The 27,846-nt window shown below is 42.3% G+C and overlaps 1 protein-coding gene across 3 annotated transcripts in view; it reads left to right on the top strand.

Annotated features, from left to right (window-relative positions):
- rin3 (Ras and Rab interactor 3) overlaps positions 1-27,846 on the top strand; it is a 140,298-nt gene that overhangs the window by 81,313 nt on the left and 31,139 nt on the right. For all 3 annotated transcript variants that reach the window (XM_072568326.1, XM_072568324.1, XM_072568325.1), the window contains exon 8: positions 26,288-26,419. In XM_072568326.1, coding sequence (XP_072424427.1) covers positions 26,288-26,419 — 132 coding nt within the window. The remainder of the gene's footprint in view (positions 1-26,287; positions 26,420-27,846) is intronic.

Below are 27,846 nucleotides of genomic sequence, written 5' to 3'. Positions count from 1 at the left end.
GATATTGACCATAATTCAGTAAGGTTCAAGATAATTATGGATAAGGACAAAGATGGACTCACAGTAAAGATTCTGAATTGAGGGAAAGCTAATATTAATAAGATGAGACAGGATCTGACCAAAGTGGACTGGGAACATCTATTTGCATGAAAATATACAACAGAGCAGTGAAAGATATTCAAAATGGTAATTGTGAGCTTGCAAAGTCAACATATTCCAGTAAAGGGGAAAGGTGGGATCAACAAGTCCAGAGAACCCTGGATGTCAAGGAGTGAACAGGATTGGATACGAAAGGAAAAAAGAACTTAAGGCAGATACCCAAGTGGGTATCAAAACAGTGGGTGCACTAGAGGAGTATAGAAGTGCAAAGTGTTACATACAAATGAAACCAGAAAAGCAAAGAAGGGACATAAGAAAACACTGGTGGGTAACATTAGTGATCATTCAAAAGCATTTTGGAAATATATCAGAGGCAATACCAGGAAAAGAGTAGGGACCAAAGTAGCAATCTGTGTGTAGAGTGCAAAGACATAGCTGAGATTTTGAATGAGTACTTTGCATCTGCATTCTCAATAGAAAGGGATGATGTAGGTCTAGAAATCAGGAAAGGGACTATAATTAACTTGAATAAATTATCACTGAGAGGGAGGAGGCATTCATGTTTTAGCAGATCCAACAGTGGATAAATCCCAAATGAGATGTATCCCAGCTGCTTTGGGAGGCAAAGGAGGAGAGTACATGGGGCTCTGACATTAATTTTCAAATCTCATCTGGCCACAGGAGGTGTCCAGAGGACCGGAGGTAATAGATGTGGTACAATTATTCAAGATGTGGCAGGAATAAATCAGGAAATCTAACATCTGTAGGAGGAACTGTATTGGAAAAAAGTCTTAGGTACAGAATTAATCATCACTTGGAAAGACAAAGATTAATCAAGGATAGTCAGCATGGCTTTTTCAGAAGAGACCATGTCTATAAAAAATACAATTTTTGTGGATCAGAATAGGTATGTAGATAACAGCAGTGCTGTTGATGTAGTCCATGTGGAATTAAATAAGATTTTTGACAAGGTCTCATATGAAGGTCTGGTTAAGAACCGAAGAGCCCATGGGATCCAGGGAAGCATGTCAATTTGTATATAAAATTTGCTTAGTAGCAAGAAACAAAGGGTGATTGTTGAAGGGTGCCACTCTGTCCAGCAGCATACCACAGTGTTTGGTGCCAAATTCCTCATCATTTGTTGTGTATATTAATGATCTTAACATGAATGAAGGAGATATGATTAATAAATTAGCAGAAGACACAAAAATTGTTGATGTGGTAAATAATGAGGTAAGCTTTAGACTACAGGATGATGCAGATGAGCTGGTCAGATGGGCTGAAGAGTGGGCAAATAAAATTTAAGCCTGAAAAGTGTGAGTGGTCCATTATGGGAGGACTAACAAGGCAAGGGCAAACACGTTAAATGATAGGACCCTTTTGAAGTACAGAAGATCAGAGGGACTTTATATGTCATTGAAGGCAGTAGAACAGATAGATAAGATGGTTAACAAGGCATAGAATCATAGAGTCAGAGAGTCTTAGAAATATACAGCACGGAAACAGACCCTTCAGCCCAACTTGTCTGTGCCAACCAGATATCCCAATCCAATCTAGTCCCACCTGCCAGCACTCGGCCCATGCATCTCCAAACCCCCCTATTCATATACCCATCCAGATGCCTTTTAAATGTTGCAATTGTACTAGTCTCCAACACTTCCTCTGGCAGCCCATTCCACACAAGTACCACCTTCGGCTTGAAAAAGTTGCCCCTTAGGTCTCTTTATATCTTTCCCCTCTCACCCTAAACCTATGCCCTCTCTGGACTCCCCCACCCCAGAGAAAATACCTTGTCTATTTACCCTATCCATGCCCCTCATGATTTTGTAAAACTCTAGGAGGTCACCCCTCAGCCTCCAATGCCTCAAGGAAAACAGCCCCAGCCTATTCAACCTCTCCCTGTAGCTCAAATCCTCCAACCCAGGCAACATCCTTGTAAATCTTTTCTGAACCCTTTCAAGTTTCACAACGTCCTTCCGATAAGAAGGAGACCAGAATTGCATGTAATATTCCAAAAGTGGCCTAATCAATGTTCTGTACAGCCACAACATGATGTCCCAACTCCTGTACTCAATACTCTGACCAATAAAAGAAAGCATACCAAATGCTTTCTTCACTATCCTATCTACCTGTGACTCTACTTTCAAGGAGCTGCACTCCAAGGTCCCTCTGTTCAGCATTACTCCCTACAACCTTACCATTAAGTATATAAATCCTGCTCAGGTTTGCTTTCCCAAAATGCAGCACCTCATATTTATCTAAATTAAAATCCATCTGCCACTCCTCAGCCCATTGGTCTATCTGATCAAGATCTCATTGTAATCTGAGGTAACCTTCTTTACAGTCCACTACACCTCCAATTTTGATGTCATCTGCAAACTTACTAACTGTACCTCTTATATTCACATCCAAATCATTTATATAAATGATGAATAGTAGTGGACCAGCACCGATCCTTGTGGGGTCCACTGGTGACAGGCCTCCAAACTGAAAAACAACCCTCCACCACCACCTTCTGTCTTCTACCTTGGAGCCAGTTCTGTATCCAAATGGCTAGTTCTCCCTGTATTCCATGAGATCTAACCTTGCTAACTAGTCTCCCATGGGGAACCTTATCGAATGCCTTACTGAAGTCCATATAGATCACATCTACCGCTCCGCCGTCATCAATCCTCTTTTTTACTTCTTCAAAAAACTCAATCAAGTTTGGGAGACATGATTTCCCACGCATAAAGCCATGTTGACTCTCCCTAATCAGTCCTTGCCTTTCCAAATACATGTACATCCTGTCCCTCAGGATTCCCTCCAACAACTTGCCCACCACTGACGTCAGGCTCTATAGTTCCTGGGCTTGTCTTTATTACCTTGCTTAAATATTGGCACACCTCAGCCAATCTCCAGTCTTCCAGCACCTCACCTGTAACTATCGATGATATAAATATCTCAGCAAGAGGCCCAGCAATTACATCCCTAGCTTCCCACAGAGTTCTAGGGTATACCTGATCAGGTCAGGTCCTGGGGAATTTTCCACTTTTATGCATTTCAAGACATTCAAACTTCCTCCTCTGTAATATGGACATTTTTCAAGATGTCACCACCTATTTCCCTACATTCTATACCTTCCATGTCCTTGTCCACAACAAACACTGATGCAAAATACTCGTTTAGTATCTCCTGCAGCTCCACACAAAGCCTTGCTGATCTTTGAGGGGCCATATTCTCTCCCTAATTACCCTTTTGTCCTTAATGTATTTACAAAAACCCTTTGGATTCCCCTTAACTCTATTTGCCAAAGCTAACTCATGTCTCAGTTTACTCTCCTGATTTCTTTCTTAAGTATACTCCTACTGCCTTTATACTTTTCAAAGGACTCACTTGATCTATCCTGTCTATACCTGACATATGCTTCCTTATTTTTCTTAACCAAACCCTCAATTTCTTCAGTCATCCAGCATTCCCTACACCTACCAGCCTTTCCTTTCACCCTAATAGGAACATACGGTGTCTGGACTCTTGATACCTCATTTCTGAAGGTTTCCCATTTTCCAGCCGTCCCTTTACCTGTGAAAATCTGTCCCCAATCAGCTTTTGTAAGTTTTGCCTAATACTGTCAAAAATGGCCTTTCTCCAATTTAGAACTTCAACTTTTAGATCTGGTCTATCTTTCTTCATCACTATTTTAAAATTAATAGAATTATGGTTGCTGGCCCCAAAGTGCTCCCCACTGACACCTCAGTCACCTGCCCTGCCTTATTTCCCAACAGGTAGGTCAAGTTTTGCACCTTCTCTAGTAGGTACATCCACATACTGAATCAGAAATTTTTCTTGTACGCACTTACAAAATTCCTCTCCATCTAAACCTTTAACACTATGGCAGTCCCAGTCTATGTTTGGAAAGTTAAAATACCCCACCCTATTATTCTTACAGATAGCTGAGATCTTCTTACAAATTTGTTTCTCAATTTCTCTCTGACAATTAGGGGGTCTATAATACAACCCCAGTAAGGTGATCATTCCTTTCTTATTTCTTAGTTCCACCCAAATAACCTCTCTGGATGTATTTCCAGGAATATCCTCCCTCAGCACAGCTGTAATGCTATCCCTTATCAAAAACACCACTCCCCCTCCTCTCTTGCCTCCTTTCCTGTAGCATTTGTATCCTGGAACATTAGGCTGCCAGTCCTGTCCATCCCTGAGCCATGTTTCTGTAATTACTATGATACTGGATTAGTGGTGCTGGAAGAGCACAGCAATTCAGGCAGCATCCAAGGAGCAGCAAAATCGACGTTTCGAGCAAAAGCCCTTCATCAGGAATAAAAAAGAATAACTATGATATCCCAGTCGCATGTTCCTAACCATGCCCTGAGTTCATCTGCCTCCCTCTTTGGCCCCTTGCATTGAAATAAATGCAGTTTAATTTATCAATCCTACCTTGTTCTCTGCTTTGTCCCTGCCTGCCCTGACTGTTTGACTCGCTTGTTTTCTCAACTGTACCAGACTCAGATTGATCTCTTTCCTCACTATCTCTCTGGGTCCCAACCCTTCACCTTACTAGTTTGAATTCTCCCGAGCAGCTCAAGCAAATCTCCCTGCCGGTATATTAGTCCTCTTCCAATTCAGGTGCAATCTGTCCTTCTTGTACAGGTCACTTCTACCACAGAAGAGCTTCCCATGATCCAAAAATGTGAACCCTTCTCCCATACACCAGCTCCTCAGCTATGCATTCATCTGCTCTATCCTCCTATTCCTGCCCTCACTAGCTTGTAACGCTGGGAGTAATCCAGATATTACTACTCTCGCGAATCTCTTTTGTAAATTCCTGCCTAACTCTCTGTAATCTCTCTTCACAATCTCAAACTTTTCCCTTCGTATGTTATTGGTTCCAATGTGTACAATGACCTCCTGCTGGCCCCTCTCCCCCTTGAGAACATACTGCATCCTCTCTGAGACATCTTTGATCCTGGCACCACGGAAACAACTAGGAAAAAGTGAGGACTGCAGATGCTGGCTTATGCCAGAAACGTCGATTCTCCTGTTCCTTTGATGTTGCCTGACCTGCTGCGCTTTTCCAGCAACACATTTTTAAGCACCAGGGAAACAACACACCACTCTGATTTTTTTGCTGCTGGCCACAGAAACCTCTGTCTGTACTTTGGACTTGAGAGTCCCCTAACACAATTGATGTCTTGGAACCCGATGTACCCCTCATTGCATTGGAGCCAGTCTTGATATCATAAACTTGGCTGTTCGTGCTACATTCCCCTGCGAATCCATCACTCCCTACATTTTCTAAAACGGCATACTTATTTGAAATGGGGATAGCCACAGAAGACCCCTATACTACCTGCCTACTTATCTTACCTTTCCTGGAGTTAACCATCTACATGACAATATCTGTGGCTTTTCTCCCTTCCTATAACTACTATCCATCACACCCCCTTGCTCTTGTAAATTCCTCATTGCCTCTAACTATCGCTGCAACTGTTCCATTCGATCTGATAGGATTCGCAACCAATGGCATTTATTGCAGATATAATCCTCAGTAAAACCTAAACTCTCCCTGAACTCCCACATCTGACAAGAAATGTATATCACTATACTAAGGGCCATTTTTGCTGCTTCCAATCTGCAGACCCAGAAAATAGCACCGTCTTATTCCTCTACAAAACACTGTTCCAGGCTAACTTAATACTTATGGCTTATATTTTTAAGTTTAATCAAGAGATATATAATCAAGAAGGAACACACTCTATTCACTAATGCAGACATACGGTAAGGCCCCAAAGCCACATTTAAAACTATTCATTTATCTGTCTCTGTGCTGTGACCTCTCCCAAACAGGTTTCTCCAAGATCAGTTGTGAATTTCACTGTTTGTTAATTTTCCAAGATGCACTCCAATGTCCAGTGATACATGAATTCAACAGCCAAGGTAGTAACTGTGCAGGTTCACTGCTGTGTCAGTTAACAGTGTGGGTTTCTTTCTCTCTCTCTCTCCTGCACAGATCTGACCATGTGCTGCTCTGTCTGTTCCTCTCCCTTTTAAAAGTGTCGTTGTTTTGACTTTTTTTTTTCTCTCCAAAGTTCCAAAACAATGCAACAGTATATAAAACAGGAATTGCTGCTCCTGGAATTATTTCTCTTTATTAGTCAAGGCATTCAATGCAAGGGTAAGGATGTTATGTTGGAGAAGTATGTAATGATAATTAGGCCTCAACTGCAGTACTTCGTGCAGTTCTAGTGGCTACACTATAGGATGGGCGTGATTGCACGAGAGGATGCTGAAGCGATTCAATGGGGTGTTGTCTGAGCTGGAGCGATTCAGCTATGAAGAGAGGTGAGATCAATTGGGGATGGTTCCTGAAAGCAGGGAAGGCCTGATTGAGGCATATAAACTCTGAGGGGCATAGGTAGATTCAATAGAAAGATGGTTCCCTGCACCCCCTCCCTCCCCCCAACCCCTGCCCTTAGTAGATGAGTCAATAACCAGGAAGTCCACTTTTAAGGTGGTTTTGAGGTGACTTGAGAAAAGCTTTGCCCTCACCTTGTGGATGGCGAATACTGGAACAGACTGCCTAAAAGGGTGGTATTGGCAGGAACCATCAAAACTTTTGAGAACTATTTAGATGAGCATCTGAAGCCCTGTCGCATTCAAGGCAATGTGCCAAGAGCTGGAAAATGGGAAGAGACTAGGTGGATGGTTGATGACTACATGGACACAATAGGTCAAAGGGCTTTTCTCCCTGTTGCAAAAAGCTCTATGACTCTTATCTATTACCAAAACCATTGCCAAATTCTTCACTATCAACATCCTGTGGGTTACCATTGACCAGAAATGGAAATCTGGACTTGCCATGTAAATACTGTGGCTGCAAGAGGAGGTCAGATGCCGAGCATGACTGTGGTACCTCGCCTTCTGACTCCCCAAGGCTTATGATACAATGTACTCATGTGGATTCACATTAAATGTTGGGACAGTTTACAGACTGTGCGATAACCTATTTATATTAAGAGCATAATTAATAAAGAATGTTGAGCAGAAAAAGACCATATGGCTCCTCAAGCTTTGAATAAGAATGTCCTATTAAAAAGAGACACCAGCAATAAATTTAAATCGAAGATATCCACTGAAATGAAGTAGTGCAGGAAATGTTAAACTTTTAAATAAACCGCCTATCTCCAAAGTAACTATTAAATAACCCCATACATACCATATATTTACCTTCCCACTCATCAGACCTGTCCTTTCTCCCACCCTGCTGGACCTGGCTCTACACCATCCCCCAACCCCATTCCGTCCACCAGACTGGACCGACACTGCCCCCCCCGCTATACGTTCCGAGTTCTCCCACCAGTCCTGACCTACCCGAATCAGCGCATTACTTACCTCACAATCCTGGCACCTTCCCACTTGGCAGCCAATCTTTTCCACCACATCCTAACCAATTGGTATCCTATTTGGCTAGCAACCTACTCACTACCCATCTGATACCCTATGTCTGGCACCTTACCCCCTACTCACCTGGCATTATACTTCTGATACTGTATCCCCTCCCGTGCTCACACTCTATTAGACTAGCACCCTACCTGATGAAGGGCTTTTGCCCGAAACATCGATTTCGAAGCTACTTGGATGCTGCCTGAACTGCTGTGCTCTTCCAGCACCACTAATCCAGAATCTGGTTTCCAGCATCTGCAGTCATTGTTTTTACCTTGTTGATTCGCACCCTACCTACCTGGCACCTAACATTCTCCCCAGCTGTCTCCCTACATACATGGCAACCTCTCCTACCCTGAGCCCATCTGAGCACCCTCCTCCAAGCAGTGACAGCAGTGGCCAATGTGGCTTAAAGTTTCAGACCACGGCAGCTAACATTTGTGAAAGAGGGGGGAGGGGGCCATGGTTTGCCTTCCTCTACAAGGCTTACACTACAGAAGAACTGTCAATATGGAAGTGCAGCGCTGCATGTCTAAGGCAGCCCTGACTAGAACTTCCTTCTTTGGTAGAATGAAAGTGTGGAGTGGAAATCTGCATGAAATTATCACTCCTCAGAAAATCAGACATACTAAAATAAATGGGAATGTTATTTCAATGACTGCAGTGTGTTATAATTTGTCTAGTGCCCATTGGTTACAAAATCTGCTGTAGCAGGAACCTCTGTACTTCTGGCAGCATCTGTGGAGAGAGAAACAGAGTTAATGTTTCAAGCCCGATGACCCTTCTTCAACCCCCAGCCTATACTTGATTCAAAATATTAATTGTTTCCTGTTCCACAGATGCTGCAAGACCTGCTGGGTCTCTACAGTGCCTTCTGTTTTAATTCAGACTTCCAGAATCTGCCAGTTTCTTTTCCTTTCTATTCAGAGACTCTGCATGCATCTCATCTAGGGTTACTAGGGCTACCCATGTGCAGGCATAGCCACAGAAGAGAGTCAGGCTGCCCCAGTGACCAGTCCCACTGGCTGTATCTGTCATTGACAAATAATGGCCACTTGACCCAGATTTTAAACACAAAAGACCCTCCAACCTTCCCACCTCTCTCAACATTCTGGGTGTCAAATATCAGAAGTGTGAGTTAGTTACAGCCAGAAATTGAGTAGCAGTGCATTCTGATAACAGAAATGGAACTGGAATCTCTTATATCCCATGGAACATGGATTAATGCAGCCCTCAAATATTACAGGCAGCCTTTGATTCCCTGGATGATCTAGAAACCTGTTGGATGAAACTGCCCGATGCAATGCTCTCTCCAACAGCTCTATAATGGCAAAATAGATTTTCTAAAACGTTTGAAAAATGTCCTTGTTGAAGTGATGGATAAGAATGCAAAGAGGGAAGAAAAATTGTGTTCCCCTTTTGCTTTAAAGCGAGCAATTAATAGAGGAACATAAATAAGTGTTGCAATTTATTTTTCAACCCAAGGTTGTATTTGATCACAGCTTTAATCTATACTGAATTACACCATATGTTGAAAACCATATTTTTTTGACACATGAGCCAATACCTATCACTTTTCTCAACAGAAGCTAGCATCTAAACCCCAGCCACACTCTCTTACTCTGCAGAATGTATTTATTAACTTAAAATTTCAGTTTCTTTGCCTCTTTGGACAGCATTATTGCAACACAGGTTCTTTAGAATTAGAATTAGGTTTATTGTCACATATCAGAGGAAACGAGGGCTGCAGATACTGGAGATTAGAGTCAAAATGTGTGGTGCTGGAAAAGCACAGCAGGTCAGGCAGCATCCAAGGAGCAGATGAGTCGACATTCCGAACCTAAGCTCTTCATCAGGAATGTGGGGGGGGCTATTGTCACATGTACTCTACTACAAAGTACAGTGAAATGTGTACAATGCCACCACACATGGTGCCAAATCTTACGTACTAAAATAGATTAGGTACAAAAATAGAAAAATGAAGAGAAAAGCTAAAAGTTCCACATTACAGTCCATCAGAGTAGAAACTAGGAAGATAGAGAATAAAGTTCAGAGAGAAACATTATAGTCCCGAAAGCTTGCAGTCTCTCCATGCAGTGAGTTTTCTACACAAGGTCTCACTCTTTCCCCCCCACCCCACTGCCGTGCTCAGGATCTGTGACAGGCTAACCACACTGGGCCCCAAACCCTCTGTCCCCAGCCAACCAGCCATTCCACTCCAGCCCTGTGATCACTGGTGATCCCACTCTGCTCCAGCCCTGTGACCGCTGGCCATCCCACTCTGCTCCAGCCCTGTGACTATTGGCCATCACGCTCAGCTCAGCCCTACCAACAGTTAGCATCATGACCACTGGCCATCCCATTCACCTCACGCCTACCAACAGCTCACTACCCCAGTCCTCTCCAGCCCTGTGACCACTGGCCATCCCGCTCGGCTCAGGCCTACAGACAGCTGACTGCTTGAAAAGAAAATGTTAGTAAAAGTATTGTAGTTTCTTTTGTAAACTTTACAACGTAAGCTGATTCATGTTACTGAGAAAGAAAAATATTTAAGAAGGAGGAGATATCTTTTTCTGGTTGGCTCCTGAAATTGACCCACCTGACTCATAGTTACATCAGTCGGAGAAAATAAAACACTTTCTGGCACGGGATCAATTACATTTCGAGCTACTGTGCAGATGAGCTACAGGGAAAGTTAAGGCAGAAACTTTATTAACTTTTTCAGAGTATACACCTTGAAAGCATTATGTGGTTTAGGAATAGCAATAGTATTTTAGTTTCAAAATATTGTCAAGGATTCACTGCAAGCCATTTATTATTCGTCATAGTATATAGTTGATTTAGTTTAGCTCATCGATTCTGCTCCACCCTTCGATCATAATTCCTTCATGCGGATCATTAATGTACAATATGAATAGTTGTGGTCCCAACACTGATTCTGTGAAACTACACGAGTCGCTAGCTGCATTCCTGAAAAATAACCCTTTATCAACATCCCCAGCAATCGGTTCTCTATCCATGTCAGTGCTAGCCCCTAACACCATGAGCTGTTATCTTGCATTCACTGCTCTCATTTGTCTAACTTGTTCATTACTTCCTCAAAGAATTAACAGATTTGTCAGGCGTGACCTCCCCTTGATGAAGCTGTGCTGACTCCGTCTTATTTGACCATGCACTTGCAAGCACTCCACAATTTCATCCTTAATAATTAACTCGAAAACCTTGCCAATGACCAAGGTCAGTCTAACTGGCCTATAGTTTCTTGTTTTCTGCCAGCCTCCCTTCTTACCCAGGGGTGTTACATTAGCCATTTCCCAAACTCTGGGATCCTCCCTTACTCCAGTGATCGTTGAAAGGTCACTGCCAATGCTGCGACAATGTCCTCAGCTAGCTCCTTCAGAACCCTGATGTGTACTTCATCTGGTCTGGGTGACTTATCCACCTCCTGATCTTTCAGCTTCCCCAGTCGCTTTTCCTTAGTGATGGTCCCTTTGACTATTCAAGTTCTGGTACGCTACTCATGTCTTCCACTGGGAAAACTGATGTAAAGTACATATTCAGTTCTTTCACCAGTTCTTTGCTTGCCATTACTACTTCTCCAACCTTATTTTCATGTGGTCCACTATCAACACTTGCCTCTCTCTTAACCTTTAGATATCTAAAAATGGAACTTTTGTTTATATTACAAAGTAGCTTACCCTCACGTATCATCTTCTCCCTGCTTATTGCTTTTCTTGTTGTCCGCTGCTGGTTTTTCCCAATCCTCCAGCTTCCCACTAATCTTCACCATGTTGTATGTTTTTTTCCTTTGCTTTTACGCTGTCCCTGACTTTCCTTGTCCACCTTGGTTGCCTTGCCCTCCCCTTAGTACGTTTTTTCTTCCTTTGAATGAATTTCTGCTGTGCCTCCTGCCATTGCAATTTCTCTGTCTTTCCTACTCAACTTTCATTCCAGTCAATTTTGGCCAGTTCCTTTGTCATGCCTTTGCAGTTAACTTTACTCAGTTGTAAGACTGTTACATCTAACTCAAGTTGCTTCGTCTCAAATTGAAGGGTGAATTCTATCATAGTGTGGGCACTGCCACCTAGGGGTTCCTCCATCTTAGCTCCCTAATTAAGCCTGCCTTATTACCCATTCACCAAATCCAGAATAACCAGTTTTCTATTGGGCTCCACCACAAGCTGCTCAAAAAAACTATATTGTAGATATCCATTAATTTCTTTTCATGGGATTTGCTGCTAATCTGATTTTCACAGTTGACCTGCTATTTGAAGTCCCCCTTGATTATTGTAATGTTGCCATTTTTACATGTCTTTTCTATCTCCTGATTTATTTTCTGCCACACATCCTGACTATTGTTAGGTGGCCTGTACATACCTCCCATCAAGGTCTTGTTTACCTTTGTGATACCTCAACTCTACCCACACTGAGGCTGTACCTTCCGACTCCATGTAACTTCTTGCTATAAGTTTAAATAATTGCACTTCGCTTTGTATGGCAAATGATCCCCTTGTAGCTGACTTCAGGCAGAGAACTGAGAAACATGCCTCACATCTTCAACACTGGAGCTATTAAAGTCATGTTCTAATAAAATATAATTTGATAAACTACAAAAATGTATCAATTGTTGAGGAATCTGAAGCAGTAAAGGAACAATAGGTTGCAAATTAAAAATAAACGATTTTATACTGAGGCAGGAGAATGCTGTTTTTACAAAGAGTCATGTGACTGTTGAATTCACTTCCAGCTGTGAAGCAGAAACTATGTTAAATTTCAAGATTACGTTAAGTGGAGCTTTGATGTGCCGTGGTAGTGTCTCTACTTCTGGGACAGAAGGCACAGGTTCAAGTTCCACCTGCCCCAGAGATTTCTCATGACCATGTCAGAACGGTTCAATTAAAAATACTTAGATTAAATAAGTGGATGAAGAAGAGGAGGTTGAAGCTACATGGGAACAGGATAAATACATGTAATTAGATGTGTAAGTTCTCATTGAAAGTGGATAATGGGTCGATTACCTGTTTCTCTATTGTAATTTCTATGCTCAAGCTGACTATTTGTTTTAATTAGCCCTAACAATTTACAAACACTGCATGCTGACCATTTCCACTCAGATTAGACTTTGTACAAGCTAACCAAAAGAATATGCTATTAGAAGTCTATTCAAAGAAAAAAGCAATCCCCCAACTTGTATTTAGAGGTCAGCACAAAGAAAATACCTGGAATTAATGCAAATTATTTAATATACTGTGAGTGGCCTAATGAATCATTAATTTCTAACCAATTGCCCAAATTCCATTGTGTTAGCTTGTCCTGCAAAAGACTTGGAGGACCTTCATAATTTTAGCTTGGTCATCATTGGGAACAGATAGTTACCAAGTCAGAAATAGCAGCTGTAGAATTGGCGACGTTGATTAAATATACAAACAGAATTCTTCAACTTGTGGAAAGTTGTCTTGAAATTCTCATTTGTAATTTTAATGTCAAAACTACTGACATCCTGCTGTCATTGAATTGATCCAGGATGTTCATAAAGTTGTTTTCCACACCAAGGGCTGAATGGTTAGCACTGCTGCCTCACAACGGGAGTGACCTCGGTTTGATTCTGGCCTCAGGCAACTATCTTTGTCAGGTTTGCCCATCCTCCCTGTGTATATGTGGATTTCCTCCGGGTGCTCCGGTTTCCTCCCACGGTCCAAAGATGTGCAGGTTACATGGGATGGCCATACTAAATTGTTCATAGTCTCAAGGAATGTGCAGGCTAGTGGGTTAGCCATAGGGCATGCAGGGTTACAGGGATTGGGCAAGGCACTGGGTCTGGGTTGGATGCTCTTTGGAGGTTCGGTGTGGGCTCAATGGGCTGAATGGCCTGCTTCTACATTGTAGGAATTGTATGATTTACCTGCTAGCATTTTAGCATCATACTTTCTGATTTTGTTTTTTCCCTTTACTTAGATTTTTCCTTACGCCTAGACACTGTAAAGGAAGTGTCACTTCCAAACTGGCCACTGGGCAATGCTGGCCATTGGGCAAGAATTTCAGACCCAGCCAATTATGTTGGGAACACAGGTGGCTTGAGGTTAAAAACATCTGAAGTGAGCATTGTGCCAGTTTCTTGGCTCCGGTCTAGGCACTGGCCATTTTGGCCAAGGCAGATTCAGGGGCGACAGGGCTGCCCAATCTGGGTGACATAAGGTTCATTTAAGGACTTGCCGAAGATAACTTAAGAAAGCCAACTGGGACTCTCCATGTGGCAAGGGAGCAGGTCAATGGTCTGGGGGAGTGTACCCAGTGAAGAAGGTGCAGACCAAAGAAGGGGTACCTGTCTCACTCCATGGTGGTGATCTGGCTGCTTTCTCCATCTTTATACTTACTTTTGAAAAGGTGGTTAAGCAGGCACTTTCATGTGGGAGTATCTTTTTATCTTGCACTAGAGTTAGGTGCTGCTCTGAAGTTCGAGCATTTCTGGTGGGCCATGCAGTCTGAAGAGCCCGCAGCCTGTCTTTTCTTATTCACAGAAACTGGCTCCATGCCAATGAAGAGGGTAGCCTGGTCAATGTTACAGCAAGTGAACTGTTACACCCAACCCAGGGTCAGGTGCACGATCCAGATTCAGTGCTGACCTCTGTCCTCCAGACACAATGAGAAAATTCAGCCTATCAGTTTCTTTCCTCTCAGCCTTAAGTGTTAGTTTTTAATTGTCTCTAGATAGCACACACACACACACACATATATATGCATACACATACACACATAAACACACCCAGATACATACATATACACACACAAACACTCACATGTACATACACGTACACACACATACACATAGACACACACGCGCACTTACCACACACAGACACACGCATACATGCATAACACACAGACACAACACACACACGCGCTTACCACACACAGACACACGCATACATGCATAACACACAGACACAACACACACACACGCCGACTCCAATAGAATAAAACAGAGCTGGTCTGAAAAGTCTTCAATCATTTCTCTCTTATATGTTGTGAGCACAGGCTTTGCCTCTCATGGACAGTATGCCTGAATTTGGGAGCTTGCCATATGAAATCACAAGCATCAACCCTTGTTGCAGCCCTTCTCCATCCTGCACTAGGCACCAACATGTTCAGAGAAATAAAGACAGCTTGTGCTGGAACAAAGAACTGGTGCATCTAATAAATGGATCCAGACACCAAAGAACCTAAATCCCTGGAGTTGAAATCACAGTACTACTGACAGGGAAACCCCACAGGGCCAGCCAGACCGGACCTCATTCAAGCTGAACCATTAAATAGCAGTTGGGGACTTCCCAGCCATCTTCGCAACATAAGGCTGAGTCAGGGGAAGTTCCCTGTATAAACCAACATCAGAAATTGCTGGAAAAATTCAGTTGTTCTGGTAGCATCTGTAAAGAGAAAGCAGAGTTTACATTTTGGGTCCAGTGACCCTTCTTCATGAGTTCACAGTCTGTCTGTGGAGACTGCTCCATTTAAGACCTTGCGAAGCCTCGTTAAATGCCAAAAGTTAATGCTGGTTATTCAGGGTCCAGTTCCATTTGTTCTTGGGCTTCATTGCTAGACCCTATTAGCTACAACAAGTCTTAGCAGAATACATTTTGTGTCAATCTAGTATAAGCCGCAGTGAGAGCCCCAATCTGTAATACAATATCTCAGGTGTTATTTGTATCATTCCCACTGCTTGGAGTGGCCGCATTAGTACTAATGTAATTTATTTACTATAAACAATGAATGGTAAACCTGATCTCCACTGCTGTGATACCTTTAGACCCTTTTGATGTCCAACAGATGAGTGCAGTACCTACAGCACTTAAGAAGCACTGCACCACCCAGGCATAATAACCCATTTAATTGGCACCACCACATCCACAATCTTCATATTTGACCTCCTTTCACCATTGTTACACACTGTACCAGTGTTAACCATTTACAAGATGATGTGTCACTCAGCAAGCCTTCTTTGACAGCACCTTCCAAACTTATGACTTCTGCCATCTCGAAGGACAAGGACAGCAGATGCATGGGGACTACAACCACTTTCAAGTTCCCTTCCAAGCCACTCAAAATCCTGACTTATTCACTGTTGCTGGGTCAAAATCCTGAAATTTACTTCTCACAAAACTGTGGATGGATCGACACCGTGTTGGTAGCAGCAGTTTAAGGAGGCAGATCACCATCACCTTCCCCAGGGTAATTAGGGATGGGCAATAAATGTTGGCAATTTTATGAGCACATTAAAGAAAGATTGGTGTCAGATCCTGCATCCCCTGATTTCTAGTACCGGCAAGAGACATGATGAGAAAATTGTGGGAGAGACACTTCCTCAGATTGGGTGGGGGCCTGAGTGTCTCAGTTGGGAGTGCTCATTCCTCTGAGTTGAAAAGCTCTAGGTTCAAATGCTACTAAAAGATCCATTCATTGCAGGAGTGTAACTGTGTTCATGATTCTCCAAAATGCTTCCAACACTCTGCATCATTTGCCAAAGAAGTATGAAGTTATGCAAATTAAACCCATAGTCACTTATCAGAAATAAATTCTAAAGATCCTATGTTAAGAAATACTGTGAACGTGATTAATGAGATACAAAGAACTATCCTAAACCTCTAGAGTGTTTGATGTGTAATGTGTACTAATTGACCCTTACATACTGGCAGATGCTTCGGGCTATTTGCCTGTTGTTAGTAACTGTGCTAAATTAGTATGGATAAAGTAAGTGAAGGAGACTGTAATGGAGTGGATCCAGTCTGTTAATAAATGTTGCCACTTTGAGTATCATGCTATGAATGAATGTAGTAGTCACATATAATGCAGAATGTCTCAGTTCATCCTAAATGTCAAAAGCAACCTGCTCATTTAATGCAATAGTCCAACCAACCATCTCACAAATCATTCCAAGTCCCTGCCACACTCATACACCTTAACTTTTTACACAAGCCATTTTTCCATACATATTTAACTGGCAGTTTTAATCTGAAGCTGTAAATGAGCTTGTTAAAGCTTTGCATGCACACAAGCTCAGGGGCTTAGAATCTAACTGAACCAAGAGCCACTCTTTGCTACAACCCAATCTAGATGATCAGTTTCTAAAAGGAATAAAGTCCAAAATATCTCATCAACATTTTTTTGAAGGATGCTGGTCTGGTTTATATTATTGTTAAGTCACATGTAACACATAAGATATGTGTTGCATGTGACTGAGCATAGCCTGAGGGGAAATAAATATATTTAACCCAGATGGGCAAGTTATTTAGCACATGTTTGTAAGTGCAAGATTACAGCATTTAATTCATAGAACTCAAGGGGATTAAACTGCTGCAGGAGTTCAGATATCTGGATATCAAAAAACTTCTTCCTGAGCACAAGGAATATAGTGTGATATTTTAGATTTCAGAACTTTAATAACCGTTCATAGACTGAAGAATAAACCATTATACATGGAAAGAAGCAACAATAACTCTGCATGGAAATAAGCTGTTAAGGGACAAACACATCAGATCCATAACAGATTGAAAACAATTAGCCATGTCTGAGAAAAGATGGAGTTGTGGCTCCATAAACTATTTTGACACCAGCTTGATAACTGGATGCCTCACACCACAAGGATAAATGTCTGCCCTACTGAGGAATTTAAGGAGTTAATCACGGGAAAGCTGTGTCTTCAAATAGACACTTAAGGCCAAACATAACAAGGAATGAAGAAGCTACTTCTGATAAGGAAGCAAGCTCCAGTCCAATATTTCAGGTGCAAGGAATCTAAAGAATCATCAATACTTTCACATCATGTACCTGAAGAACAAAAAACTGAATAAGAGGACAATTCTAGAACTCTCTCTTAGCAGATCTCTGGACAACAACATGACACAAGGATCAAACCCTGGATACATCCAGAGACAGACACTGTTGTTTGGAATCATAGCCAAATTCCACCATTAATCGGGTAATAGCTAAGTTGAGTAGTGAGGTTTAACTTTCTTACTTGAGGGGTCTGAGTTTGGTTACTACATGCAATTAAGTGTAAATTATTGTTGCGATACTTGGTTTTCTGTGAGATTTCTGAATAGGTAGCCTAAATGTGATTTACCAACAGCAATAGGACCACTTACAAGCTGTTGGTGCAGAATCCAAAAGATATTCTACCACAGTAGTTTGAAACATGTTCTATCTCTGCATGGGCAAGTCACACCGTAAGGCAACTTATCCAAATTTATTCAGTTTCCTAGAGAGGTTTAGGTCAACATTCTAAATAAGAGGACCCATAATATTGCGATTCATGTTCACAATTCCACTGGGCTTTGTTGTTTATGTGACGGAAGATGCAAATTAAGCACACAATGATGAATAAATTGTGTCAGAAATTAATTTCTGAAGTACCACATTGCACACCCCGATAATTTTATGAAGCAATCAGCAGAAAAAAATTCCATTTTGTTATAAATTTTGTGTTAGCAATTTTCTTCCATTTTTACATTTAGGATAATACCTTTTAGGTAATATTAGAATGGATAAGGAAATCATTAAGGCGAAAGTGAGTACTGCAGATGCTGGGGATCAGAGTCAAGATTAGAGTGGTGCTGGAAACGCACAACAGGTCAGGCAGCATCCAAGGAGCAGGAAAATCGATGTTTCGGGGAAAAGCCCTTCATCAGGAATGAGGCTGGGAGCCTCGGGGATGGAGAGATAACTGAGCTAACTATGGCTGTCTCTTTGTCGGCTACGTGGAGCAGTCATTAAGGAAATCATTAAGTTAATTATTAAAATCAAAGGTTCTCAAAGTTTTCTGACTGTCGACTGGTCCTTTCAAATGTGAGGTGCTCCAGGTAGCTTACATTAGGGCCAGTGAGCCTTTCCATAAATATTATTATTTTAAAAATCATGAAAGTCTAGCAAATGGTCCAGGTTTCTCAGTTAATGGTGAAGGAGCAGCACTTGCTGCTTAATTGAATGAAGTTATTCAAAAAACTCTAGCACTCTCTTAGCTTGGATTTTCCCTTTCCCAATGTCAGTCTGAATCTGGTGCTAAGTCAACAGGATCCAGCATCCAGCAATAGTAATATCATCTAGTGGGGTGGGCATCATCCACACTGCAGAAATTCATGCAGAAGTCCAAGGTATGCACTCACTTATTTCACTTGCAGTCACATTTTGCAGCAAGTGAAATAAAGAATTAAAACAAGGTGAAGAAAGCAACCATTTTAAACAATATTTCGATAACTTTTTTAATCATGCTGTGGAAATTTGAAATTCCAAGATTGTGAAGAGTTTTTCAAGGCCAAGGGAGATTTTTCAGCAGTAATTATGAGTGTTGTGTGGTATGTAAAATGTCATTCAATAATGTGTAACTTTTTCAATGCTTTCTACATCGAGGATTATCATGTAGAAAAGCATGTTCTTATCAGTTCAGTGACTTGAAATTGATTGAAATCTGAGGGATCTTCAGCATTGCTCCTCTGGAGAAAGATAGAACTACGAGCAGCATATGTACAAACTCCAGACGTTGCTGTCAATTTTAGAGACATAATAAAGGAGAACACTGACAATTTCATTATCATTACTGCAGCAAAATCCGGGCCAGTATATCTAGCATTCTTCCTCCACAGTGCAGACATCCGTCTTCAAGTTGTCACCAGCATGACAAAAGACAAAAGTAGTTATTTATTGTTGTTCCTCATTATCCAAACCCAGAAAATTTCCAAATGATTGCCAGTTTCTCTCGACAATAGCAATTAGACTTTGTCCTAATAAGAAGACAGCCCCGTTTCAGTCAGTTTCATCATGTAAATAGAATAATCTCTCGCATTTTGTACGGTACCACATGGTGGATCCTTGGAGAAGAGACAAAAACAAAAATCAACTTGTACTCATTTGCTTGATCACTAATTGTTCCTTCATGGATGTGAGAGGTAATTTCGGTTTAAACTTTAAGATGTGCCTGGACCACAGACTGATCTATAATAAAAGACAAAACTTTTGTTTCTTTTCTAAAACATTTTGTATACTCAAAGTAGAATAGTTTAAATTGTGCAGAATGCTGACAATTTGTGAGCAGAGTAAAAACAAACAGGCCCTTGATTGATGAAACCATTAACACAGGCAGGGAAGGATGAGTCCTTGACTGATAATACTGCAGGGTGAGAGAAACAACTTTGGAGACTCTGAAGACTTTGTGATAAGGGTGCAAATCAAAGAATAATGATGTTTTTAAGAATGTGAACCTCATGGCTCGTTAGAGCCAGGGAGGGGAGGGTCTGGAGGCATTTGTTGCAGACTTTGTGATAAGGGTGTAAATCGAAGAATAATGATGTTTTTAAGAATGTGAACCTCATGGCTTGTTAGAGCCAAGGAGGGGAGGGATTTGTACTGTATATAATGAGAAACTTTGTAAGCCTCAGCGCGCCTTTTACTCAGAAGGCTGCCCGACTCTGCAGACTTGCTAATAAAACTTTGTTTTCCTGAATTTGTCTAGAGCGATTATTAAGAAGCGATTTTCGTTTCTAACAACTTGGGGGCTCGTTGTCCGGGATCAACACTCCGGCCGCGGGGGGAGCTGAGGAAGGACATCGGAGAAGGTGCACCCTGCTGATTTCAGCAGTCCCTGATTCCTTGCTTGTCGCCCCGCGCGGCTTGAGCGAGTGATATCCGGGAGGCTCAGGAAAACAAAGGAGGGGTGTGGCCGAGGCAGTGGGGACGGTTAACGATCGAGTAATTTCGGTGCACCGAACCCAGGTAAGAAAAACTTGCGGGGACCGTGTTTCCGGACGCCTGGGGACCTACGGGGTGCCTGTGGATTTTTCTACAGAGACGTAGGACTCAGGTATCCAGAGACCGGGGCTTGCCTGTGAGGGATTTTGCAGAGACCGTGTTTGAGGAGGAACGTGTACCTACGGGGTGCCTGTGATCTGTGTCACAGAGACGTAGGACACAGGAATCCAAAGACCGGGGGTGCCTGCAAAGGAACCTGGGCGATCACGGGACTGAAGGTCCGGGAATTGGCTACATTGTGATAGATTATCACGGGAGAAATATGAAGTCCTCGGAAATGGGAAATAAGGGATCTAAGGCGATTAAGGGATGGGCTGGGGTATGTTTTGTTATTTGTAGATAGAATAAGTATAAGTAGCAGGAAATGATCTTGGAAACATATGTTGTAAAATCCATATAAGTGGGAGCTTATAAAAATAATGGGTAAAGATGCTGCTGGGAGTTGTCCACAGACCCATCAACAGTAGCTTTCTTTGGGACAGAATAGTTCAGGGAGAAAATAAGGTGTGTAAAAAACAGGCAGTATATTTATCACTGGTGATTTTAATTTTCATGTAGATTGGGAAAATCAAGTTGCCTAAGGAAGTCAGAAGGACACTTTTCTAGAATCATATGTTCTACATCCAAATGGGAATCAAGCTATTTTGCGTCTGATAATATATACTGAGGAAGGTTTAATACATGATCACAAAGTAAAAATAAACTCTAAGGTTACAGTGACCATAATATGATAGAAGTTAGCATTCATGTTAAGAGTAAGAAACTTGGGTTGAAAACAACTGTGCTATAAACTCGAAGAAGGTAGGCATTGTGCAGAGTTAACTGGAGTGGACTCAGAAAGAAGTTTAATAGAAAAGACAACTAATGAACAACTGCACACTTTTATGAAAATAGTTCATGACTCCCAGTTTCCTCAGTGAGGAAAAATGATTCCAGGAAGGGAATATCAAAGAATGATTAACCAAGGAAAAAAAAACAGACAGAGTTGAAAGAAAAGTCATAAAAATGGAAAAGATTGTGAGAGAATCAATGTCTGGAAGGTATCAAAAAAAAAACTTAAATTTTGCTGCAAACAAAAAAACATTTATGACAGCAACAGACACACAATGCATGAAAATTGGTCCTATCCACTTAATGATTCAAATGGTTAAACAAGCTTTTGGAGAACACAAAGGACATCATCTGAAAATTGGTTGTGCACGGAGAGAAATTGTATTATTGATAGCCACTGCTCGGATGTTATGCATTTTCCACCAAAGATATTTAATTGTGATTACTTTCCCCAATAATTGCATACAAATTAAGTCTGCAAAGGCTGCCAATTGTTATAACACCACCTTCTTGTGGTCTGTATGAAAATAGAATCTCTGTTGTATACTATTTATTATAAGGGAACACTGTTCCAACTACATGACAGAAAGGATAGCTGGCTTGCTTAACTGTAAGTATAACCTGTCTAAACAATAACTTCTCAGGATTAGTGACAACTGACTGAATTTCTGAGTCATACGGTGCATTCTTGTAGTGTGCAGAAAACTGAGAAAGAACTCCATTAGCAGCTAAAAGGGTGTAAACTACTCAATGTATAAAACATACAGGAAACAGTTTGCAGAAAAATTCACCATTGACACGTTTAATTGCTACCATTCAAACACCCAAACTTCAGAAATGTAGGCCATCATTTACCTAACTGTGCAAATGTCCAAATCAACTGGGTTTACAGAAGCCCCGAGAAATTCTAAAGGACTGTTGCAATTTCAGGGAGGTGGGGGGATGGAATGGTGGAGAAGAGAGACCAACTGAAAATGATATTACTTTGAAGAGAGTTAAAGTTTCAATCAACCTCTTCAATTGTTGGTCCACCAGAAGGGTCCTTTCTGACTTGTTCTGAGAATGGCCCTTCGGGCATACCTCCTTGGTAAAGTTTGGCAATGATGGGCTTGCATATTTTTTTTTCAAATCTTTCAACTGCTGCTCAAAGTCCTCCTTCTCTGCTGTTTGGTTTGCCTCCAGCCAGGAGATGGCCTGGTTACACTTTTCGATGACTTTGTTCTTATCTTCCTCACTGATCTTGCCTTTCGTTTTCTCTTCCTCCACTGAACTCTTCATGTTAAATGCGTACGACTCCAGGGAATTCTTGGCTGTAATTTTCTCACGCTGCATATCATCCTGACCTTTGTACCTCTCCGCTTCCTGCACTATCCTCTCGATCTCCTCCTTACTCAACCTGCCCTTGTTATTGGTGATGGTGATTTTGCTCTCTTTGCCAGTGCTCTTGTCCACAGCAGAGACATTCAAGATGCCATTTGCGTCAATATCAAAGGTGACCTCAATCTGTGGTACACCACGTGGCGCAGGAGGGATCCCACTGAGGTCAAATTTGCCCAAGAGAACTCCGGAGGAAAGGTCTCCTGGCTCACACTCCGCCGCTCGACTTCCTCTTGCATAAGGTGGAGCCCGGAGACTGGGTACTTGTTAAGACCTGGAAGGCCGAAAAGCTCCAGCCGCGGTGGGAAGGACCGTTCCTGGTTCTGTTAACAACTGAAGCAGCTGTTCGGACGAAAGAGAAAGGGTGGGTCCACGCATCGAGGATAAAGGGGCCTGTTCCATCTGAAGAAGAAAGCACTTGGACATGCGAGCAAGGGGACAAGCCGTTGGTGGTAAAACTGAAAAGACAGCAATAATGAACTCTACTTGGACTGTATTGGTGGGGATATTGATCAATTTACTCCTGTATGTGGGGGAGGGTGAGGGGAGATGTGACAAATGTCGAACTATAGTAAGACTTGGGATTTGAATCTACTCGGGAACATTGTGTCCCATTCCTATGTGGACGATAGGTGTTACGATGTGAGTGCAAGGCAAGAATGTCGGGAGGGTGGAAGACCCTATTATCAGGTGTATAATAAAGGATACGGTGGCAAAGTCCGTGGATGCCCTAAAAATGACCACTGGGTGTGTGTTAACAAAGCTGGGCAGTGGGGCCTACCCTCCATGTTGCTCAAGGAACATGTGGACAGAGTCAGGGAGACCAGAGTACAGAATACTGTACGGAAGTTAGAGAAAGAGCAGGACCGTCAAAGGACGGTCGTTGTCTCCAAGGTGCCGTCTATATACAAGGAGGTAGAAGAGGAGATCAAACTTCCCGATGTAACACAGAACCTGTTTATTGATCTTACGTCTAGGATAGCCACCGTGTTAAATATTAGCAATTGCTGGGTTTGTGGGGGGCCGCATATGACTGAACAATGGCCGTGGTCTGGTCATAGCTTAGATATATGGGAGTTACATCAGTATAATTGGACACATGTCAACGAAAGAAAAGGACAGAGGTGGAGACTGACTAACAGCCCGGAAGGCCAGTTGTGTGTTGAAGGGAAAGGGAAGATTGAGGTGGGTATCAGCCCCTGTCAGAGTGTGTTGAATGCAACCACACAAGTCTGGTGGCCTAAGGATATCACATGGTACATTGCAAAACAGGAGAACCGCAATTGTGTGAGGCTGGGTGATGACTCTCGGTTTTGGAATTGTAGCGGCTCCGGCCCTTATGAGGGCATTCCTGGGGTAAAAGAGGTGTGGAATAAAGTTGCGAAACAGGGGGGGCCTGCTCCAGATGGCCTATTTTGGATATGCGGTAATCGGGCATACTCCAAACTGCCCATGGGATGGGCTGGGGTATGCTTCCTGGGTCTAATACGACCTGCGTTCTTCCTATTACCCCGGGAGGAAGGCGATGATTTGGGGATTAAACTCTTTGACTCCCTCCGTAGGTCACCAAGGGATATCCAAGTCAGTGATTGGGGGGATGAGTGGCCACCGGCCCGGATTATTGAATACTACGGGCCAGCTACATGGGCACAGGACGGATCATGGGGATATCGTACTCCTATCTATATGTTAAATCGAATTATCAGGCTCCAAGCAGTCGTAGAGGTTATTACTAACCGGACTGCCCTGGCCCTGGAGTTGCTGGCTAAGCAGCAGGATCAGATGAGGGCTGCTATATATCAAAACCGACTTGCCTTGGATTATCTGTTGGCCTCGGAGGGGGGGTGTGTACGGGAAGTTTAACCTGACTAACTGCTGTCTAGAAATTGACGATAATGGTAAAGCGGTTTTGAAAATTTCCGATGAAATTCGGAAATTGGCCCATGTGCCAGTACAATCTTGGCGTCCTCTTAGTGGCATCGGATGGTGGGATGGTCTCCTAGGTGGTAGCTGGTGGCGCACGGCGTTGCTGGTGGTTGGGGGGGGGCATGATTCTTCTTCTCGTATTACCCTGCCTAACTCCCTGTATTCAGTTTTTAATTCAGAAAAATATTTCCCGACTCCAGGCAGTGGTGGTTCCACAACATGGGACGCGTGAACTTAAAGTGATGTTGCTGCGAAAGACCAGGGATTTCCCGGGCCCTTGAGGAGGGGGGGCTATCTTGGTCAGGCACATCTTAAAAAAAAAGAAAAGGGTGGAATTGTGAGAGGTAATTTCGGTTTAAACTTTAAGATGTGCCTGGACCACAGACTGATCTATAATAAAAGACAAAACTTTTGTTTCTTTTCTAAAACATTTTGTATACTCAAAGTAGAATAGTTTAAATTGTGCAGAATGCTGACAATTTGTGAGCAGAGTAAAAACAAACAGGCCCTTGATTGATGAAACCATTAACACAGGCAGGGAAGGATGAGTCCTTGACTGATAATACTGCAGGGTGAGAGAAACAACTTTGGAGACTCTGAAGACTTTGTGATAAGGGTGCAAATCAAAGAATAATGATGTTTTTAAGAATGTGAACCTCATGGCTCGTTAGAGCCAGGGAGGGGAGGGTCTGGAGGCATTTGTTGCAGACTTTGTGATAAGGGTGTAAATCGAAGAATAATGATGTTTTTAAGAATGTGAACCTCATGGCTTGTTAGAGCCAAGGAGGGGAGGGATTTGTACTGTATATAATGAGAAACTTTGTAAGCCTCAGCGCGCCTTTTACTCAGAAGGCTGCCCGACTCTGCAGACTTGCTAATAAAACTTTGTTTTCCTGAATTTGTCTAGAGCGATTATTAAGAAGCGATTTTCGTTTCTAACAATGGAGATATCACATGGAGGAAAGTTGGTAAGGACAGGTTCAGGTTTGGCTGAGAGATGCCCCCACAGTTAATGGATCTATTGACATTCACTCCCGTGGCCCATCTTTGAAGCAGTGCCATTTGCAATCACAAACCCTATACAGTAATGTGTTCAAGAAAGAATTTAAGGAAAGGCCATAACATTTAATGAGCATTAACATGAGATTTTGTAATAAAAATAAATTGTTAAGCACAAGTTGTTCTGCTATAATGCGCGTTCCGACAGTGCGACTTGGCTACAATGCGATTGATCAATTATCAAATTTGTTTGCATAACACAAACTTTCTGCCGAATGGGTATAGCGTGTTTTCCATAGTGTGATTCTCAGTACTGCGAGGTTGCAGGGGAACAGAACTGCTACATTATTGCAGAACGACCTGTTTATGGTAATACATACAGATTAGCTTCCTCAGTGTTGCCTAGAAGCTAGCTTTGGTGAATAAGACAGTTGATTTATGCTGATAATATTTAACATAAATTGCATCTTTATTGACATACTTCAAGTTTTGCATTTTATTGGCATCTTCAGATTGTTTGAAGAATGTGTTTTTAGCGTGTCACCAATGGCAGATTTTAATTTGAGAAGAATGCCAGCAAATTGAAAATCAAATTCAAGCATATTCTGTAATAGGCAGCATGCTGGGGATTTTTATCTGCGATAATTCCTGAAGGTCTGTTTACACATACAAACGTGCACATAAAATAAATTCAAAAGCAGTGCAATGCTTTCGAAACATATCATTTTCTTTGAACATTGCTCTTTCATTGCAGCGATCTGTTGACAGTTCTGTGAACTAACGGAAGATGCTAATTCACTTTCCAAATCTCCTTCTGTTTTAGCAAAGCCACATGGTGCTGACGATTTCCTCCCTGTGTTAATGTACGTGCTGGCAAGGAGTAACCTGACGTCATTGCTTCTGGATGTGGAATATATGATGGAGCTGCTGGATCCTTCATTACACTTAGGAGAAGGTAACGTTGCTCTCTTTTAAAGTGCAGTATGGCGTGCCAACTATACTCCCTGATGGGGATTAGTGAGGAACACATGTTAAATAAATTGACTTCATTCTTTCTTTACTTTAAATTTGACTTCATAACACAAATACTTTTTTGTTATTCATTCAGGTGAGATGGGCTTTGACGGCTGGGCCTGTATTTAGTGCCTATTGCTAACTGCCATGGAGAAAGTTAGTGGTGAACTAACTGCCTTTCTTGAAGTCATCTTGGTGTAGGCACACACAAGACTGGCAGTTGCTGCCTGTCCACATTTGCTCATTTCTTGGTGGTGGTGATTCATCTTCTTGATCTGTTTCGAGTCAAGGCGGTGTTAGGAATGGAGGGAGTTCCAGGATTTTGACCCAGTGACACTGCAAGAATGGCAATATATTTCCAAGTCAGGATGGAGTGTGGTCTGGAGGGGAAGTTGTAAATGGTGGCATTCTCATGTATTCACTGTATTTGTCCTTCACGATGGTTGAGGTCGTGGATTTAGAAGGTGCTGTCTAAGGAGACTTGGTGAAATCCTCCAGTCCAGTTTATAGATAGTACTTGCTGCTACTAAGCATCAGCAGTGGAGGAGGTGGATATTTGTGAATGTGGTGCCAGTCAAGTGGGATTATCCTGAGCAGTGTCAATCATCTTGTGTGTTGTTGGAGTTACACCCATACAGACAAGTGGGAAATATTGCATTACATTCATGACATACGCCTTGAAGATGTGGACAGGGTTAGGGGAGCCAGATGGTGAGTTACACACTGCAGGATTCACAGCCTCTGTCTGACCTGTTGTCATAGCCACAGTATTTATATGACAGCTCTAGTTCAGATTTAATGTCCATGGTAACACCCAGGATGTTGATAATTGGGGTTTCAGTGATCTTAATGCCATTAAATGCCAAGCAGTGATGGTTAAATTCTCTCTTGTTGGAGATGGTCAATGCCTGTCACTTGCCAGTTGTCAGCCCAAACTCAATATCGTCCAGGTCTTGTTTCAGTTGACCATGGATTGCTTCAAAATTGGAGGAGTTGCAAATGGTACTGAATCTTATGCAAACATCAGAAAACAGACTCACTCTTGACCTTGTAATGGAGGAAAGGTCATTGATGAAGCATTTGAAGATTGTTGGGCCAAGGACACTATCCTGAGGAACTCCTGCAGAGATGTCCTGGAGCTAAGATGAACAACCACATCATCTTGCTTTGTGAAGGTGTGACTTCAACCAGCAGAGAGCTCCCCCTCTTATTCTCATTGACCCTGGTATTGTTCGGGCTCCTCCATGCCACAACTAGTTGAATGCTGCCTTGATGTCAAGGGCAGTCACTCACAGCTTACCTGTGGAGATGAACTCTTTTGTCCATGCTTGAGCCAAGGCTGTAATGAGCTGAGTAGCCCAGGTGGAA

This window comes from Chiloscyllium punctatum, chromosome 4 (genome assembly GCF_047496795.1).
Source record: "Chiloscyllium punctatum isolate Juve2018m chromosome 4, sChiPun1.3, whole genome shotgun sequence".
In the NCBI taxonomy this organism is placed as follows: domain Eukaryota; kingdom Metazoa; phylum Chordata; class Chondrichthyes; order Orectolobiformes; family Hemiscylliidae; genus Chiloscyllium; species Chiloscyllium punctatum.
This window is presented reverse-complemented; position numbering and strand designations above follow the sequence as displayed.